The following is a 19,453-nucleotide window of genomic DNA, read 5'->3' as shown; positions in this document are numbered from 1 at the left end:
AACAGATCACCCCGGAATCTTTCACCCTGCAGGGGGGAGAATCTCTAAGTACTCCACACTGACGCTTTTGTTGCCCCCCTTAAAAGGGATCACAACCCAAATAAAGGAGAAACTACCTCCCACATAGGACCCATCCCTAGCATCCTGTACAGTAGTTAACCACTTTACCACTAAGCCTATTTTTGACACTTTTTGTTTACAAGTTTAAATCAGTATTTTTTGCTAGAAAACTACTTAAAACCCCCAAACATTATATATATTTTTTAGCAAAGACTCTGGAGAATAAAATGTCGGTCATTGCAAAATTTTTTGTCGCGCGGTATTTGCGCAGCAGTCTTTAAAACGCCATTTTTTTGGAAAAAATTTGAAAAATCACATTTCACTGCATTTAAAAAATACTAAACAGTAAAGTTAGCCCATTTTTTTTGTATATTGTGAAAGATGATGTCACGCTGAGTAAATAGATACCCAACATGTTACGGTTGAAAATTTCAACCCCCCGTGGCCCCCCCTCCCGCCCCCCGGGTAACGATCGAGCGGCTCCCGAGCCGCATCGGTCATTACCGACGGAAAGCCGACCGTCGGCTTCAAACCACGGTACTGGGATGATGCCTCTAGCTAGAGGCATCATCCCGGTATAACCCCGCAAAGTCAGCCGACGTAGGTCTACGTGGCTAGACGTTAACTGGTTAAATAGTATTTATTTATTTTTTTTTTTTTTAAGTAGATGTCTTTACTTCAGTCCTAAAATAGGGTCGACTGAGGAGGGGTTTGGTTCCAACAAAGGATTGGACCCTCCAAATGAGGACAGGTGGGAGCTATGTGCATAGAGTGCACTTGTTTGTATGCTGTCCTGACTGCTTCAGGACTCTTGGAGATGAGGGATCTGTGCCCCTGTGACCTGGAAGGGAAAAGATCTCTGATGTTGCTTGACAAGCAGAGCATCAACCCTGCATGGTTATTGGTTCAGTGTTCTTGATGTGGAACTGGCATGAACAATGTACTCATATACTTAGCCCAGGCATGTAAAAGGGTAAGACTAGGTTAAGCTCTCCCTCAGACAACTCCGCACAAACTGTCTGCCATCACTAAAAAGAAGCCATTCTTTGTGTGCCTCTCTGATGTTGGTTTCACTTTCTAACTATGGGATTTGCCTCTGTCAAAGACTTGCTAGCTGCAGTGCCCCTATGTGAGATACTTCCAGGTAGAAGGATGGCATTAGCCTAAAAATCTGAGATTGCAAGCTCTGAACAATAAAGTGAAATCCACATCAAGGGTGCACAGAGGAGGGTTTTCTGGATAACAGAGGTCGTAGCAGGCTATTTCTGGGGGTTTACTTTTAAATATTTAAATACTGACCAGTTTTCTTTAAAGCTGAACTCCAGGCAAAAAAGTACAGAAAGGTAAAACCTATAATTAAAGGTGTTTTACCTGTCAAAGCATTTCTGCCTAGCCACTCCTGATATATACAATGCTTCATCACACAGCTGATAGAGCAAGAGACCTTAATTTTTCTCTGCTGCTGTTAAGGAACACTCACAGGTCTTGTCCCTCCTCCAGCCTGTGAATGGACAGTCAAAGGAGAAGCTGCAGAACTAATAAGCTCCTATTTTGTCACTTGGCTCAGATGGACCGAAAACATAATGTCCCAGAGGTGTTCTGTTGGATTTAGGTCAGGCAAGTGTGGTGGCCATTCAATGTCAGCTCCTTCCTTCATCCTCCAGGAACTGGCTGCATACTCTCACCACATGAGGCTGGGCATTGCCGTGCAACAGGAGGAACCGAGGACCCATTGCACCAGCGTAGGGTCTGACAATGGGTCCAAGGATTTCATCCCGATACCTATTTGCAGTCAGGGTGCCATAGTCTAGCCTGTAGAGGTCTGTGCGTCCCTCCAAGGCTATGCCTGACCAGACCATAACTGACCCACCGACAAACTGTTCATGCTGAACGATGTTACAGGCAGCATAATGTTTTCCACGGCTTCTCCAGAACATTTAACGTCTGTCGCATGTGCTCAGGGTAAACCTGCTCTCATCTGTGAAAAGCACAGGGCACCTGCCAATTCTAGCATTCAGAGGCAAATGCCAATGGAGCTCCACCGTGCCGGGCAGGGAGCACAGGGCCCACTAGAGGATGTCGGGCCCCCCTGATGAAGTCTGTTTCTGATTGTATGGTCAGAAACATTCACACCAGTGGCCTGCTGGAGGTCATTTTGTAAGAGACTGGCCGTGTTCTTTCTTGCACAAAGGAGCACATACCGGTCTTGCTGATGGGTTAAGGACCTTCTACAGCCCTGTCCAGCTCTCCTATAGAAACTGCCTGAGTCCTGGAATCTCTTCCATGCTCTTGAGACTGTGCTGGGAGACGCAGCAAATCTGGCAATGGCAAGTATTGATGTGCCACCCTGGATTTGGACTGCCTTTGCAACCTCTATAGGGTCCAGGTATCGGCTCCTGCTACCAGTAGTAACTCTGGCCCAAGACCAATGCAAAACTAGTGAAAAACAATCAGAAAAGATTAGTAGGCATCTTCCAGTCTATGCTTTCATTTGAACTTATTCAACTGATACCTCACCTATTCTGGGACCAGACTCTATTCCTATTTTCAATTAGTTTATTCTGGTATAAGATTACTGTTTTGCTTCAATAATATTATTGTTGCTCCTCCTTGACAATTGATACTTCATGTTCGTTTGATATATTGCATTACTCTCATGCGGAATAACGCATATTTTGTTCAATGTCACTATTTAAAGTTTCTGTGATTGCTCTTCTTTTATCAATAAAATCTTTATGGAAAAAAAAAAAAAAAAAGATTAGTAGGGAAAACAAATGTCAGTGGCCTCCACCTGTAAAACCATTCCTGTTTTGGAGGTTGTATCATTGTTGCACCTATTTCATTAACATTGAAGCAGCTGAAACTGATTAGCAACCCCCTCTGCTACTTAACTGAACAGATCAATATCCCAGTAGTTGAAATGAGTTGATGCTATACTCTGATTAAAAAGTGTTACTTTAATTTTTTAAAGGGTGTGTGTGTATGTGTGTATATATGTGTATATATATATATATATATATATATATATATATATATATATATATATATATATATATATATATATATATATATATATATATGACGTGATAAGGGGTGCGCTGACAAATCAAAAAAAAAGCTGCTACCCGTGTATAGTATATGTGATAATGTGATGAGAAAAAGGTGCACTAAATATCTGCAATGTGTGTGTCACAAGGCACAATGATTCAAATACAAATAATGGTATAGAAAGTGCACTAACAAAACAACCAAAAGGTATAATGGTGCAACAATGGTGTCAAAATAGACTATGAATTATAACAACATATATTCCAGTCCAAGGGTGAAAAAAGTCCAATCAGAATCTTCACCAAGTGTATATGAGACACCTAAATCAAAAGGGATGTGTCCAATGTAGAGTGGATGAAAGGATCCCACCACCAGCTAGAGTTCCTCCTTACCAAAATTAATAAGGCGGAACGCAGAAATGACTCTGATCTTGGATAGATGGAGATACCTTCTAAAATCACCCGGTGGTATGGTACAAATGGCTGCTTACCAGATGGTAAATGAATCAAGTGCAGGATAAATCCAGTGAAAAACGCTGATCCAATAGATGAGTAGCCAATGGTACTGTCCCGCTCCTGGTATCAGTGGGTGCTAAGTCCCCCAGATAGACTGAGATAGGACTCCTCTCCTATCTCAGCAGAAGCCTATTACGAGGAAACGTCGTTAGAGAGGAGGCGTGTCGCGCCGCCACTGACGTCACGTTCAGCCCTGTCTGCAGCCGGGCTAACGTTTGTCTACACCACACCGCTGGTTATTCCCTCCTAAGTGTAAGTGTACTCTTATTCAAATAAACGCTTTACCGGGGATAATGCACCATGGTTTGTTTATTTCTTGCCCCACATGTCCATCTGGGGGACTGAGTCTTAGCACCCACTGATACCAGGAGCGGGACAGTACCATTGGCTACTCATCTATTGGATCAGCGTTTTTCACTGGATTTATCCTGCGCTTGATTAATTTACCATCTGGTAAGCAGCCATTTGTACCATACCACCGGGTGATTTTAGAAGGTATCTCCATCTATCCAAGATCAGAGTCATTTCTGCGTTCCGCCTTATTAATTTTGGTAAGGAGGAACTCTAGCTGGTGGTGGGATCTATACACTTGGTGAAGATTCTCATTGGACTTTTTTCACCCTTGGACTGGAATATATGTTGTTATAATTCATAGTCTATTTTGACACCATTGTTGCACCATTATACCTTTTGGTTGTTTTGTTAGTGCACTTTTTATACCATTATTTGTATTTGAATCATTGTGCCTTGTGACACACACATTGCAGATATTTAGCGCACCTTTTTCTCATCACATTATCATATATATATATATATATATATATATATATATATATATATATATATATATATATATATATATATATATATAAATAATATAAACATTTTTTTTTTGTTCTGTATAATTTAATAGAGCGCTACATTTAATGTTTTTATGTCAGTCTGTAGTTCAGCTTTAAATTGTAGTGTAGTACAGTCATACTTTTAAATTGAAAGCCCTTTCATGTTGCACCCAGAGCATATACTAGTATATGTTTTACGATCCCTTTGTAACAAGGATAGTGATTGATGGCACTATTGTAATTCAGGCACTGGCTTCCTCCATATGGCATATCTGTACAGAAATAGCACACAGGAAGCTCGGGGACATTGTAAGTGTCCACCAGAAGGAGGGGAAGTTCACTGACACAGGAAATGGTCTCAATTTATAGACACAATAAATAAACTAGGGAGAAGTGGGCTTCCCATGTACATATCGGGGAAGGTGGTATATGGTGTTGTATGATAGGCTTCTTTAACTCTGAAAGATCAAAAGAAAGAGAATTTGGTATTGCTGAGTTTTTAAGCCTCCATCATGCTGCAAGCTAAAACAGCAGAGTATTTTTTTTTTTTGTTTCAAAATTAAATTTCTGCAAGAATCTGTTTTGACAGTTAGTGGTATTAATTTCTGCTACATTTTATTTTCTGGGCCCCCAGGAGGTTTATGCCGTAATGTGCTAGTATGCACCACATATTCGCACATTATCCTATACTTACCTGTCAAGCAAAGCCCTCCAGTGCTGCGCTGTCACTGTTCCAGCAGGACCATCTTTGCTGAGTCTTCTTTCCGGGGTCACTCTCTGGCCGCTTGAATAGCCAGGCTGTGATGTCATGCACAGGAGCCACTTCACCATGGCACAGACCAGGTGCCGTAAATGTTATCTGGAATCGGCATGCATGGCTCATCTTGCATTACTACTGACAGGCCGGGAGGGATGTTTAATACCATTAGGGCCTCTTCTGCTACAAAAATCCTGCTTGTCAGTGGATTTTAAAATATTTAATTTAATTTTAACACCAAAGTTCATAATTTTATTAAAATGAAACATTCTTGTATAAAACCGAATTCTGTCTGTGTGTAAATTATACTGATTACCAGTGTTCCCTTTAGCCTGCGCGCATGCGCGGGCGCGCAGTGTGAATGAAGGTCCCGCGCAAGCACCTATTCAAACCGCGCAGCCGCAGACGTGGCGGCCGTGTAGCAGAGCGTGCGCCGCGAGAGCACGCCCATTGTGTGACAATAGCGAATGAAAATTCGCTATTGTCACACGGATCCTCCTCCTGGCCAATCAGGGAGCGGGTCCTCCCGCTTCCTGATTGGCCGAAAGGCCAACTTCATGCCATTGGCCGAGGAAGAGGCGCCGGGACTCGGGGAGTCAGGAGGACTGAGGAGAGGCAGGAAGCCGGGGAATGAACTGAAGAGAAGCTGCCGCCCGTGACCATGAGGTAAGTGCACGGGGGGGGGGGAACACTGGCATCTCTACATTGATTTGGGGACAATGCTGTGGGCACTCTGCATTAATTAAAAACTGAAAAAATGGCAGAACCATTACTAGACTCGGGACTGAAGAGTCTCTACATTGAAAGGGGGCACACTGGCATCTCTACATTGAAAGGGGGCACACTGGCATCTCTACATTGAAAGGTGGCACACTGGCATCTCTACATTGAAAGGGGGCACACTGGCATCTCTACATTGAAAGGGGGCACACTGGCATCTCTACATTGAAAGGGGGCACGCTGGCATCTCTACATTGAAAGGTGGCACGCTGGCATCTCTACATTGAAAGGGGGCACACTGGCATCTCTACATTGAAAGGTGGCACGCTGGCATCTCTACATTGAAAGGGGGCACACTGGCATCTCTACATTGAAAGGGGGCACACTGGCATCTCTACATTGAAAGGTGGCACACTGGCATCTCTACATTGAAAGGTGGCACACTGGCATCTCTACATTGAAAGGGGGCACACTGGCACCTCTACATTGAAAAGGGGCACGCTGGCATCTCTACATTGATTGGGGGCAATGCTGTAGTACTCTGCATTGATTGGGGGCAATGCTGTAGTACTCTGCATTGATTGGGGGCAATGCTATGGCACTCTGCATTGATTGGGGGCAATGCTGTGGGCACTCTGCATTGATTGGGGGCCACAGAAAAATGATCAAACGTTGACCGGTCCGCGGCGATAAAAAGGTTGGGGAGCACTGCGCTCAGAAATTTTTTTATTTGCTCAGCCCAGTAAAAAATTAGAGGGAACATTGCTGATTACCACTGTTATATACCTAAAACAAAAATGATTATAATTTTTTTTAAATGTAGCTAGTGCAAATATCTTAAGGCCCGTACACACGATCCGAAAATCGGACGAAAAATAACGCTTGTGAAGAGATCGAATGATAATCTGATCGTTAGTACACAGCTTACGAGAGGCGATCACGACAGTTCGCCCGATATTATCCAGTCGAGCAAGCAAAACAATTTTGATCGTATTATAACACATTGTACGATAATCGTATTATCAGTATGTTGTTCGTCCGAAAAAAATGGTGAGCAGTAGACAGCGCATGAGCAGTAGACATCATTTCCCCTCACACGCTACGGCGTGGTTACGCATACCGGAAGCTTGTGAATCATCGTCCGAGAAAATTCGTATCGTAAGTAACCTCTCCCATTTGCGAATATAATTGAGAGTTCCTAGCAACCAAACAAAAACGGACGGAGCCTCATCCGATTTTCGGATCATGTGTACTGGGCATTAATCTGGCCGGGTAACAACTTATTATGTTACTGGGAGGGGCATACTGATAGAAAGAATGAGTCTGCTGCTTCCTGTCCAATCAGATTGAGGGCAGGTAGGTGATCAAGTCATACTACTATAACTGCAGCAGAGAAAAAGCAGCTGCCATATATCATGTCAGCTGTGTGTTTAGCGGTTTGCCTGGGGGTCAAATTTAGGAACTAAAAATACTCCACGAGTATAGAGTCCTTGGTTTATATCTTGTTTTATGTCTTCATAACTCTAGTAAGACACCCCCCGTTGGTATTTCTGATGGTAAATCTGTTATCTTGCCAGAGTTGTATAAAGTACTCGAAACCCATACTTGAGTAAAAGTACAAGTGCTCGATCAAAAAGTGACTTGAGTAGAAGTACTAAAGTATTCAACATTTTTTGTACTTAAGTATTGCAAGTAGTTTTTTTTTTAATTTTGCTACTCAAGTACTGACAGTAAAAGTACCAGTAGTTTTGAAAAAAAAATTGCTACTCAAGTACTGAAAGTAAAAGTACAAGTACTGTGTTATGTAGTTATTAAAGAAAGAAGTCAAAAGTTTGAACATCATATTGTTTTTTATTATTTCAAATGCAGCTTTTATTTATACATACAGTAGCATTTATTTTCGTATGCGCTGATAATACACATATTTTGAGCTTCATGAAACCTGCCATCTACTGTTCTGCCAGTGGTAATTTTTATAATAGTAACGAGTAACTATGCAGCACAAAAAAAAAATATCGGAGTAGAAGTATTAAAATAATCGAAAAAATGTAGTGAAGTAAAAGTGGAAGTAGGAGAAAAAAATTCTACTCCAGGAAAGTACAGATACCGCCTTTCGGTACTTAAGTACAGTAGTTACGTAGTTCTACTTAGTTACTATACATCTCTGTATCTTGCATTGAAATTTTAGGCCTCATGCACACTGGATGTTCTTTTCTGCTGCTCCTAGGAATGTTTGGTGGGGTTTTTTTCCCCCTGCCTCTAAATGCCCCTGCATGTTCGCTTATGTGTTTTAGAGGCAGAAAGAACTTCCCCATAGCCAATATGTCCAGGAGCAGCAGAGTTTTGGCTAAAAAAAAACTCTTGACCTGCCTAAACGCACCTAAGCGCTAGATGCGTTTAGCACTTGAGCGTTAAAGGGGTTGTAAACCCTTATTTTATTTTTTTTAAATAAAAATAACAAACATGCCTATACTTACCTGCTCTGTGCAACCTGCTTATTTTGCACAGAGCAGCCTTGATCCTCTTCTGGGGGACCCCACTGGCGCTCCAGGCCCTCCTCTTCATTGGGTGCCCTCCTGGAAAACTGCTTTCCCTGGGGGCACCCATGCCGGCTCACTCCCGAGTCCTGCTGCTGCGTCCAGCTTGCTGTGGGGGCACCCAAGCCGAGTCACAGCTCCCTGTGTCCATTCAGACACGGAGCGGAAACCCAACCCTGCCCCCTCTCTCTCCTGTTTGGCTGACTGACTTTGACAGCAGGGGGGAGCCAATTGCACCGCGCTGCTGTCTCCGCCAATGAGGAGGGAAGTCCCAGGCAGCTGGGAAAGTCCTGCAACATCGCTGGATAAAGATGGGGCTCAGGTAAGTATGATGGGGGCTGCTGCACACAGAAGGTTTTTTGTCTTAATGCATACAGTGCATTACGATAAAGAAAAAAAAAAAAAAAAAACTTCTGCCTTTACAATCCCTTTAAGTATAATAAAGTCTAAAAAATGCACATCATAGTATTATTTAGCAAGACTGGGACAATTTCACACATGTGGTTCCATAGTTTCACTAAACAAAATTATTTTTGCAATGCACAGACTGAATAAAAGGCGTTACCCAAAAAAAAATGTTGCAGTGAAATACACTGAACAAAATTTATAAACGCAACACTTTTGTTTTTGCCCCCATTTTTCATGAGCTGAATTCAAAGATCAAAGACTTTTACAGAAAAAGGCCTATTTTTCTCAAATTTTGTTCACAAATCTGTCTAAATCTGTGTTAGTGAGCACTTCTCTTTTGCCGAGATAATCCATCCACCTCACAGGTGTGGCATATCAAGATGCTGATTAGACAGCAGGATTATTGAACAGGTGTGCCTTAGGCCCCTTTCACACAGGGCAGTCCATCGGCGGACTCCGTTTTTCTCAGCGGGGGATCTATCTGCTGATACCCCGCTGAGCAGGCAGATGGCAGCTCTGTCTCCGCGCTTTGTGTGGAGACAGAGCTGTCAGGTCCCCGCAGTTCTCTATGGGGGAATTGGATGGGAACAGACTGTCTGTCTGTTCTCATCCGATCTGTTGGATGGATGGAAAATAGGGTTTCCATCCGTCCAGATTTAATGGATCGGATGTCAGCAGACATGTCTCTGCTGACATCCGGTGCCCCATAGAGATGCATGGAGCATCCGTTCAGATCCGCCTGAAAAACGGATAGGCGGATCTGAACAGTCCCCCTGTGTGAAAGGGGCCTTAGGCTGGCCACAATAAAAGGCCACTCTATAATGTGCAGTTTTATCACACAGCACAATGCCACAGATGTCGCAAGTTTTGAGGGAGAGTGCAATTGGCATGCTGACTGCAGGAATGTCCACCAGAGCTGTTGCCCGTGAATTGAATGTTAATTTCTCTACCATAAGCCGTCTCCAAAGGCGTTTTAGAGAATTTAGCAGTACATCCAACCGGCCTCACAATGGCAGACCACATGTAACCACACCAGCCCAAGACCTCCACATCCAGCATCTTCACCGCCAAGATCGTCTGAGATCATCCACCCGGACAGCTGCTGCAACAATCGGTTTGCATAACCAAAGAATTTCTGCACACGCTGTCAGAAATCGTCTCAGAGAAGCTCATCTGCATGCTCGTCGTCCTCATCGGGGTCTCCAACTGACTGCAGTTCGTCATTGTAACCGACTTGAGTGAGCAAATGCTCACATTCAATGGCGTCTGGCACTTTGTAGAGGTGTTCTCTTCACGGATAAATCCCAGTTTTCTTAGATCTTTGAGTTCAGCTCATGAGAAATGGGGGTAAAAACAAGTGTTGAGTTTATAATTTTGTTCATTATATGTAGAAAAAACCAAGATGGTAGACATTGTTTTCTCAGTGATCCAGCCCTGACCACAAATAAAGGTCTTTAGGTTCAGTTACAAACCCAGGCAAACAAAACTAAGCCTCTGTTGAAAAAAGCAGAGCCTATCTGCCTTGAAAAACCCCCTATGAGAATGATTGGTAGATCCAGAGATAAAAGCAGTTGAAATTCTAAAACGCTTTAATGAAAGCCAAGCCTAAATGCGCTCTCCCCTGACTTTTTCAGCATCTATTTTGGTCTTGAAAGCCACATATCCAATTACTCATTATGGAAGCTTAGGAATTGGGATAGGCAAGGCCAAGTTGAGCTTTGGTACTCCTGCTTCTTGTATCTCCCTCTTGGTTCCTTTCCATTATGGATAACCTCTTTGACCAATGAGGAGGCTTGGAAGGCATAAGTGGATAAAGCCAAGCTTGACTTTGTAGAATATTGAAGAATTGCATATAACTTTGCCGCCTATATGTCTAGAAAGCATCAATTATACATATAAACAAAAACCCTCAAGTCCTTGATCAAGTGGTTTAAAAAGATTATAACTCTTAAAAAAAAAAAAAAAAAAAAAAAGATTGTTTCTTTAAAACATGACCTATAACAGTGTTTGTGCTGTGTAATTTGTCCCATTGTATGATGTAAAATACCTGGTTGATCCTGCCTGTTCCTGTGTCCCCCTGTGTGTGCGGACTACGGTAGTCATGGCTGCTGATCCATGATACCATGGTAGTTTTACTTGCCTCTGTCACCCTGCTCTCTGCTTTGTCTCCCCCTCCCTCTCTGCATGTCAACTCAGTGTGAGATCCGATGATCTCCCTGTTCCTCTCCCTGCTATTCTGTACAATAATAAATTAAAATCCCTTGCATCCCTTCCTTTTTAGGAACAAATAAAGCATTTTGGATAGCGTAAGGGAGGGTTATAACCCCTGTCATTTTTATTTTCTACCTTCTGTGTACCATTGCAGAGATTTCCCTTCACTTCCTGTGCCAAAGCCAAACCAGAAGTAAGAGGAAATCCCTGCAAATTAGGGGAAATCCTTGGGGACCCCCGGGTCACCAGAACTAGTGTACCCATTGGAAGGTTTCCCCTCTATTACTTTTCTGGGGACAACCCACAATTTGGGATTTTCTTTTACTTTCACTTTCAATGATAACAGTAAGCAGAACAAATAGAGGGGATGCATCTCCTTAAGGAGACACATACAGCAATACAAATTGACAGGTGTTCTAATCCCTCTGCACTCTATCCAAAACCTAAAAAAAGTTTTGCCTTTAGTTATACTTTAACCTCTCTAACAAGTGTTATATGCAGCAAGGGCGTCTCTATATAAGATGTCTCTTCTATAGAAATGTTCATCCGCACAAATTTTGTGTGTATTGTAATAAGAGTTGATGTCTGATTCATATTAGCATCAAGGCCAAGCAAAGTTTAAATACACTCCTGCTCAAGTCTAAGTACAAAGGCCTATTGAACTAAGGCAGCCTTTTCAACCAGGGGGGCCCTGGGGGGGTCTTGAGGTTTATTCAGGGGTGCCTTGGCAAAATGCCTTAAAAAAATTCCCCAAAATTGTATACAAGCCAGCAGATAGATGAAGCCTGCTCTTTAGTTACCGAAAGCCACAGGTTTTCATTGTGCATTATTAGGACCTTCTAGCCGTTGGCGTCCTAACAACCAATGACCCTCCCCTGTCCCTCTCTGTCAGCACTGGGGTCACATTAGCTGAGTGATGGAGAAAAACTGAGGGAGAAGAGAAACCCTGGAATACTAGTCCATACAAATGTGAAAAAGTGTATTGGACTTGAAAGAATAAATCCCCTCTAACATTGGTTGTCCTACATGTGTGGATGTTGATATAATATATAAAACTATTAGAGTAGTTTTTGACATTTTAGGATGGGGTGCCTCGAGATAATTTTAGAGGGCGCCTTGAGATTGTCCATAGTTTAAAAGGGTGCTTTGACTGAAAATAGGTTGAGAAACATTGAACTAGGGTAGAATTGATCACTGACCACTGTTAAATGTCTAAGACTTCATGTTCCAACCCTCTGGAAATTCTGAAAGCCCTGACACACACAAGGATTTCTATTAGAAGAGTTTTGATTCAAACATACATTACAACTGGCCCATATCACGAGCCTCTTTACATATCAACAGAAATTAGTATCCTACTTTAATTCTATCTGCTAAACGGCCCATTGCTCAGGCCAGAACGAAACCATCAGTCCAGTTCCAGGAAGTAAAAGACTGAATGACCGCCTTAATGGTAAACTGAAAAATCTCCAGTATCTTACGGGACTGCCACTTAAAATTCCTTTAAGTTTGAGAACCTTGGATTAACTATTCCCTACCTTCACTTCATCCAACCAGTTTAGGCCATTTATTATGCAATGCCTGCGGTGACTCCAAGTCCATGGGAGATTTCCCTCCACTCGCTCTCCCTTCTCCTTGCCTATAATTTTCTTCTTTCTTTCTGGTTCTTCCTTGGGATTCTTGGCTCTGCCTTTTGACTTGCGACCACTCTACCATTGGTCCAAGATCCCAAACAAGTTAAGTAAATATGATTGATTATATGCTTATGTATGCTCTGTCTACTTCACATTCTTTGTCATTGCATTGTCCCACTGCGTGGGTGAACTTGAGCCTGATATTCTGTGAAAACTCAATAAAAACTATATGTACTATACATCACAAAGCTTTCACTACTCTAGCTTTAACACCAAAAGCCACTTCTGATTCATCCCTCAGTTTTTACCTATTTTAAGACAAGTTGCAAAGTAAAAGGTTCCTCTTTGTTTCCTTGCTTTTACCAAAAAACTACAGCAGCCTTCACTGTGTTAGGTTTTTGCCAAAGTTGGCGTGTTCAAATTTGGCAGATAAATAGACATTTTGTTGTTTGTAGATAAGACCTGGTCATTAGTTACATTGAAGCATGTGTTTTTGTTTAAGAAACTCTAGTGTTCCCAAAGTTTTAAGAGATCATTAACCAGCAAGAATCTCTTAACGCATTTCCAATTATCCCCAATCTTAAACACGTTAATTCCTCCATTTACAAAAAAAACTAGCGGCTCCCTTCTAAAGAACGCCATTAGAAGTCAATATTTTAAGTCATAAGAAGTCAACATACTCGCCAACGCAGTGAATCGCTGCGCGCATTATATCTTCGCCTGTTGTGAAAAGAGGAAGATTGCAGTGCCTACATTTGACGTTTTTTTCCTAAATGCAGTTTTAATAAGACTATAATAAATCTTTTTCAAGATCTTATTTTTTTCCATTTTTTTTTTCCTAATCATATCCATTTGCAAGTGAAATCTATACCCCCCCTCCCAAGAATCTGTTTATATCCGTATGTGAGGTTCTGGATGGGAACTTGGCAATCCGGTTGCTAGGTGACTCTGTGCCTACACAGCCTGGAGAGTGAAGCTGTGCAATAGAAAGCCGTGTGAGACTGGTAAAGTTAAGAGTCTATTGCAAGCCTCATCTATGGCCCCCCCCCCCCTGCCCCCTTATATAGAGCAGCTCCTAAATTTAAGTTACAGAGTGTAGCAAGTGCAGTTGATGCACGGTTTGCACAAAGCGCTGCTGCCCAACTCCTGAATTGGCGTAATTGCTATGTGTGTTGGCAGATGGAAGAGAGATCTGTATAATCATTCCCGCTCACTAGAGAGAAAATTGTGATGACACGGGTACAATGACACTCAAGGTTATCTGCCTATGGTGGCAATGTCAGCTGCTCCAACTGTGTCCCATACTTGTTCTGCCATTTATTTAGTTTGTTGTGGCAAGAATAAATACAGTCAACCTGGAAGAGAAGCTAGAGTATATTTTTTTTCTGAGAGCATATTCTATAGTAGAAGTATCTTTTTGATGTTAGTTTTTATGTGTTTGCTCTCTTTAATTCTATTGTTAGGACTGGTTCACACCATAATGCACATTACAGTAATACAGTGTAAGGTAATTGCAGACCAATGCACACCTACAGTACAGTGCTTAGCAACACACCTGCATTGATGAGCACCACAGTGCACAGATACTGTGGATTGCATTATACTCCCCTCAAAGTGGACCTTCATCCAATAAAATAAATAAAATGGTCTCGTACTGTCCAATGTAAACACCTCCATCCCGAATCAATACAAGAAAAAGAGGAGGTGCCTTTTGGGTGGGACTTTATATGAGGTATATACAATAAGTAGCCATAGCTGGAAAATGGCAATAGAATGGCAAATTCATTGATGCAGCCATACATAGAATGTAACAACGTTGTTGCATTCTATGTACGACTGCATCAATAAATTTGCCATTCTATTGCCATTTTCCAGCTATGGTTACTTATTGTATATACCTCATATAAAGTCCCACCCAAAGGGCACCCCCTCTTTTTCTTTCATCCAATAAAACATTTTTCCCCTGGCTTTCCACTCGCCACAATTCCCTTCCCCCTGCTGCCTACTAGTATGCGCTAATCGTATACACATCGCAAGAGGCATTTTTCCTGATGGACACATGCACAGGTTTACTGCAAATGCACTCACATCCACAGGTATCATAGTTGCATAGTATCAAGGTCCCAGGTATCCAGCGTTCTGAGAACTTTGGCATATCTACTCACACACATACAAACCCACACGCAAAAATATTGTGGGACAGAAATTTTAGGAAAAAACTTTTAAGAAAGCGGAGCAGGAGAAAAAAATTAAAATGGGCAGAGGGGGGCAAAGAGCATTGGGTGTATAAGGCATGTAAAATTCATGTTCGTGGTCTGCGGGATTTAAAATTGTGAGTTTTGTGGTCTGTGAGGTCCAAAAGGTTGGTGACCACTGACCTACACTGAGCATCTGCTGACAAAGGCTTAGGAAGAATGCTTTACATTAAGAAGATACTTAAATTGTTTAGCATAGCGTATGAGCTCTTTGTTGTTTTCATGCTGTATGTACTGTGCGTGATTCTCCATTTCTTCCTTAATGTGTGGAAGTGAATAAAGTAAAAAAAAATAAAAAAACCCAGACAATATGGCTTTGTAGTGTTTGGAGGTTGTATGTATGTATATATGTGTGTGTGTATATATATATATATATATATATATATATATATATATATATATATATATACACACACAGTATCTCACAAAAGTGAGTACACCCCTCAAATTTTTGTAAATATTTTATTATATCTTTTCACTGAAGAAATGACGCTTTGCTACAATGTAAAGGTAGTGAGTGTACAGCTTGTATAACACTGTCAATTTGCTGTCCTCTCAAAATAACTCAACACACAGCCATTAATGTCTAAACCGCTGGCAACAAAAGTGAGTACACCCCTAACTGAAAATGTCCAAATTGGGCCCAATTAGCCATTTTCCCTGGTGTCATGTGACTCGTTAGTGTTACAAGGTCTCAGGTATGAATGGGGAGCAGGTGTGTTAAATTTGGTGTTATTGCTCTCACTCTCTTACTGGTCACTGGAAGTTCAACATGGCACCTCATGGCAAAGAACTCTCTGAAGATCTTAAAAAAAGAATTGTTGCTGTACATAAAGATGGCCTAGGCTATAGGAAGATTGCCAAGACCCAGAAACTGAGCTGCAGCACGGTGGCCAAGACCATACTGCGGTTTAAGAGGACAGGATAGGCCTCCCCATGGTTGACCAAAGAAGTTGAGCGCACATGCTCAGCATTGTATCCAGATGTTGTCTTTGGGAAATAGAAACATGACTGCTGCCAACATTGCTGAAGAGGTTGAAGGGGTGGGGGGTCAGCTTGTCAGTGCTCAGACCATACTCTGCACACTGCATCAAATTGTTCTGCATGGCTGTCCCAGAAGGAAGCCTCTTCTAAAGATGATGCACAAGAAAGCCTGCAAACCATTTGCTGAAGATAAGCAGGCTAAGGACATGGAATACTGGAGCCATGCCCTGTGGTCTGATGAGACCAAGATAAACTTATTTGGTTCAGATGGTGTCAAGCGTGTATGGCGGCAACCAGGTAAGGAGTACAAAGACAAGTGTGTTTTGCCTACAGTCAAGCGTGGTGGTGGGAGTATCGTGGTCTGGGGCTGCATGAGTGCTGCCAGCACTGGGGAGCTACAGTTCGTTGAGGGAACCATACATGCCAACATGTACTGTGACATAGTGAAGCAGAGCATAATCCCCTCCCTTTGGAGGCTGGGCTGCAGGGCAGTATTTCAACATAACGACCCCAAACACACCTCTAAGATGACCACTGCCTTGCTAAAGAAGCTGAGGGTAAAGGTGATGGACTGGCCAAGCATGTCTCCAGACCTAAACCCTTTTAAACATCTGTGGGGCATGCTCAAATGGAAGATGGAGGAGCGCAAGGTCTCTAATATCCTCCAGCTCTGTGATGTCTTTATGGAGGAGTGGAAGAGGACTCCAGTGGCAACCTGTGAAGCTCTGGTGAACTCCATACCTAAGAGGGTTAAGGCAGTGATGGAAAATAATGGTGGCCACACAAAATATTGACACTTTGGGCCCAATTTGGACTTTTCCACTTAGGGGTGTACTCACTTTTGTTGCCAGCGGTTTAGACATTAATGGCTGTTTGTTGAGTTAGTTTGAGGGGACAGCAAATTTACACTGTTATACAAGCTGTACACTCACTACTTTACATTGTAACAAAGTGTCATTTCTTCAGCGTTGTCACATGAAAAGATATAATAACATATTTACAAAAATGTGAGGGGTGTACTCATTTTTGTGAGATACTGTGTGTGTATGTATGTATGTATGTATGTATGTGTATATATATATATATATATATATATATATATATATATATATATATATATATAATGTATGTGTGTGTGTGTGTGTGTGTGTGTGTGTGTGTGTATGTATCTGAAAGTATGTGTACATTCCATTTAAATTAAGATATTTCCAGTGAACGGTGCTGTTAATACTACAGCACACAAGGACATTTTAGAACTGTGTGCTCCCAGCCTTGTGGCAACAAATTGGGGAAGGTTCTTTTCTGTTCCAGTGTTCTGTGCACCCAATCAGTTCCATAAAGACGTATGATGAGTTTTATATGAAGGAAGTGATATGGACAGCACAGAACTCTGGCTTCAAACCTATTGGTATGAATCAGAATTCTGATTATGAGCCAGGCCTTCCCATCATGCCTTCCCTTCGACATTTTATACCTGAACTCACAAATAATCTTTTGGCTAACTGGGAACAAATTTAAACACACGCTCCAAAATCTTGTGAAAAGCCTTTACAGGAAAAGTGGAGGTTGTTTTACCTGCAAAAGGAAGAGAGGATTAGGCAGCAAATCCAGTATAGGAAGGTGAGGCAGCAGGGAGATATGTCTGTCAGTGTAGTGGTGAGGTGGGTGGTCACTGTTAAAGCTGGCCATACATGTTCAATTTTCTTGTTCAATTTTCTGTTAGATTTACCAAAACCATATAATATGAGGTTAAAACTAAACAACACTTTCAATTTAATCATATTAGGCAGGACTTTGTACTACATAGTTGAAGGTAAATCTAATGAAAATTGTACAGAAAATTGTATCATGTATGGCCAGCCTTACCCGAGCGCCTGACCACTACTTTGTTTTCTTTAGTAGTATACAGTTCAGTACAGATTTGATTTGATATAATGTGCTTTCAAGTGTTTAAGAAGGGGGAGTTGTGAGTAGTCAAAACACGTCTTTCTAATGTAAGTATAAGCCGCACTCCAAAACGTAGCTCTTCTTTTTATATTTTGGCAAAAGGTGAAAACTGCATACATTGTCTTCACACGAAAACCAACTTCCTGGTGAAACGCGTCAAAGGTGGTTTTCAGGTGGAAACATTGTTTGCATTTTTCATCTTTTGACACATTTATTATAGAAACTTTGGAGTAGTGCGGCTTATATTTACTTTCGACTGAGGCTGGGTTCACACTTATGCCAAATGGATGTGGGTTACCCGCATCCATTTTGCATGACAGGAGATTGTGACCAGGTTTCAATAGAGCCGATACACACACCTCCGTGGCTACTGCAGATAGCACAGGGGTCCTGTGCATCTTTGGCTCAGTTTCAGGTCCTAATTCAGGCAAAAAATTGGGTCTGATTCATTCCTGAAACTGAGAACAAGGGCAAACCGGACCCCTGCTGTGAGCAGCATTAGGTGTGAACCCAGCCTGAGAGTGGAGACCGGCTGTGGTGGTCAGCGCCTGGTTTGTCCATGTGGGTTGAAAGGAGCAAGTATGGAGCAGATCCATGAGTTTGGGTATGTTATTGGTATATGTTGACTTTCTACCTTCATATCATGTTTATTAAAAAAAATAAATTGATTGGACTTATTAAATTGATTCTTCCAGTACTCTACAGATGTTTTCTGGAAACCTTTTGAGATGCTCCTGTTGACAGAAAGCTGCCTCTGAAAATTTCAAAGCTCAGACTACTTTTCTTTGTTTGCTCAAGGGATCTAACCCTTGTACAACACACATCTATAGTAAATGTATTCATAAAGAAAAGGTTTATGTATATTTAACGAAATGATGTGTCTGGTAATGATGTGCAATGACTCAGAGCAGATATTAGCAGGTTCGTGCAGGCTAATGAAAGCTAACTTGGCTGATTGGTCGCTGTGGGTAACTACACAGCTAAAGAAGGCCTTTTTGTTGAAATGTGTTAAATTGGTTATTACACTGTTTACCTGCTGAAGTGTTAATAAATGAAGTAAAAGCTTTGCCGGTCTGTGCACATACTCACCAGCGTGTGTGTATAGGGATTAGTCACGACTCCTGTCTGTAGTCTTCTCCTGTTAACGGCCATTCAGCATATTGGCGAGCCCAGCTCTAGAAAGTGACAAGCACGCTGTCTGCCGAACGCTTATGTAACATCAATCTTCTTGCAGAGCTCCGAGCACGTTGCTGCATTTTGTCGCAGCCTCAATGAGATGAACTCGCCAGACTCCTGCCTGAGCCCCTCCGAATTCACAGGAACCCCGCTGGGCACCATGAGGCAATTAACGGACGCCGACAAACTGCGCAAGGTGATTTGCGAGCTGCTGGAGACGGAGCGCACCTATGTCAAGGTATTTCACACTTTGCTTGTCTGTTCTGAGGTGCCAATGTCCGATTATCCGGAGACTTGTAGCATTGGTTGTGTGCCTGGTAGCCATTCAAGAGGCGATAATGAATGATTTAGCACTTGCT

General features: G+C 42.1%; 1 protein-coding gene across 3 annotated transcripts in view; it reads left to right on the top strand.

Annotated features, from left to right (window-relative positions):
* Nucleotides 1–19,453, top strand: part of TIAM1 (TIAM Rac1 associated GEF 1) — a 588,418-nt gene that overhangs the window by 512,453 nt on the left and 56,512 nt on the right. For all 3 annotated transcript variants that reach the window (XM_082245498.1, XM_082245499.1, XM_082245500.1), the window contains one exon: nt 19,153–19,332. In XM_082245498.1, coding sequence (XP_082101624.1) covers nt 19,153–19,332 — 180 coding nt within the window. The remainder of the gene's footprint in view (nt 1–19,152; nt 19,333–19,453) is intronic.

This window comes from Pelophylax lessonae (assembly GCF_965119305.1).
Source record: "Pelophylax lessonae genome assembly, chromosome: 2".
In the NCBI taxonomy this organism is placed as follows: domain Eukaryota; kingdom Metazoa; phylum Chordata; class Amphibia; order Anura; family Ranidae; genus Pelophylax; species Pelophylax lessonae.
The sequence above is the reverse complement of the archived record's forward strand: the minus strand, read 5'-3'. Positions and strand labels throughout refer to the sequence as shown.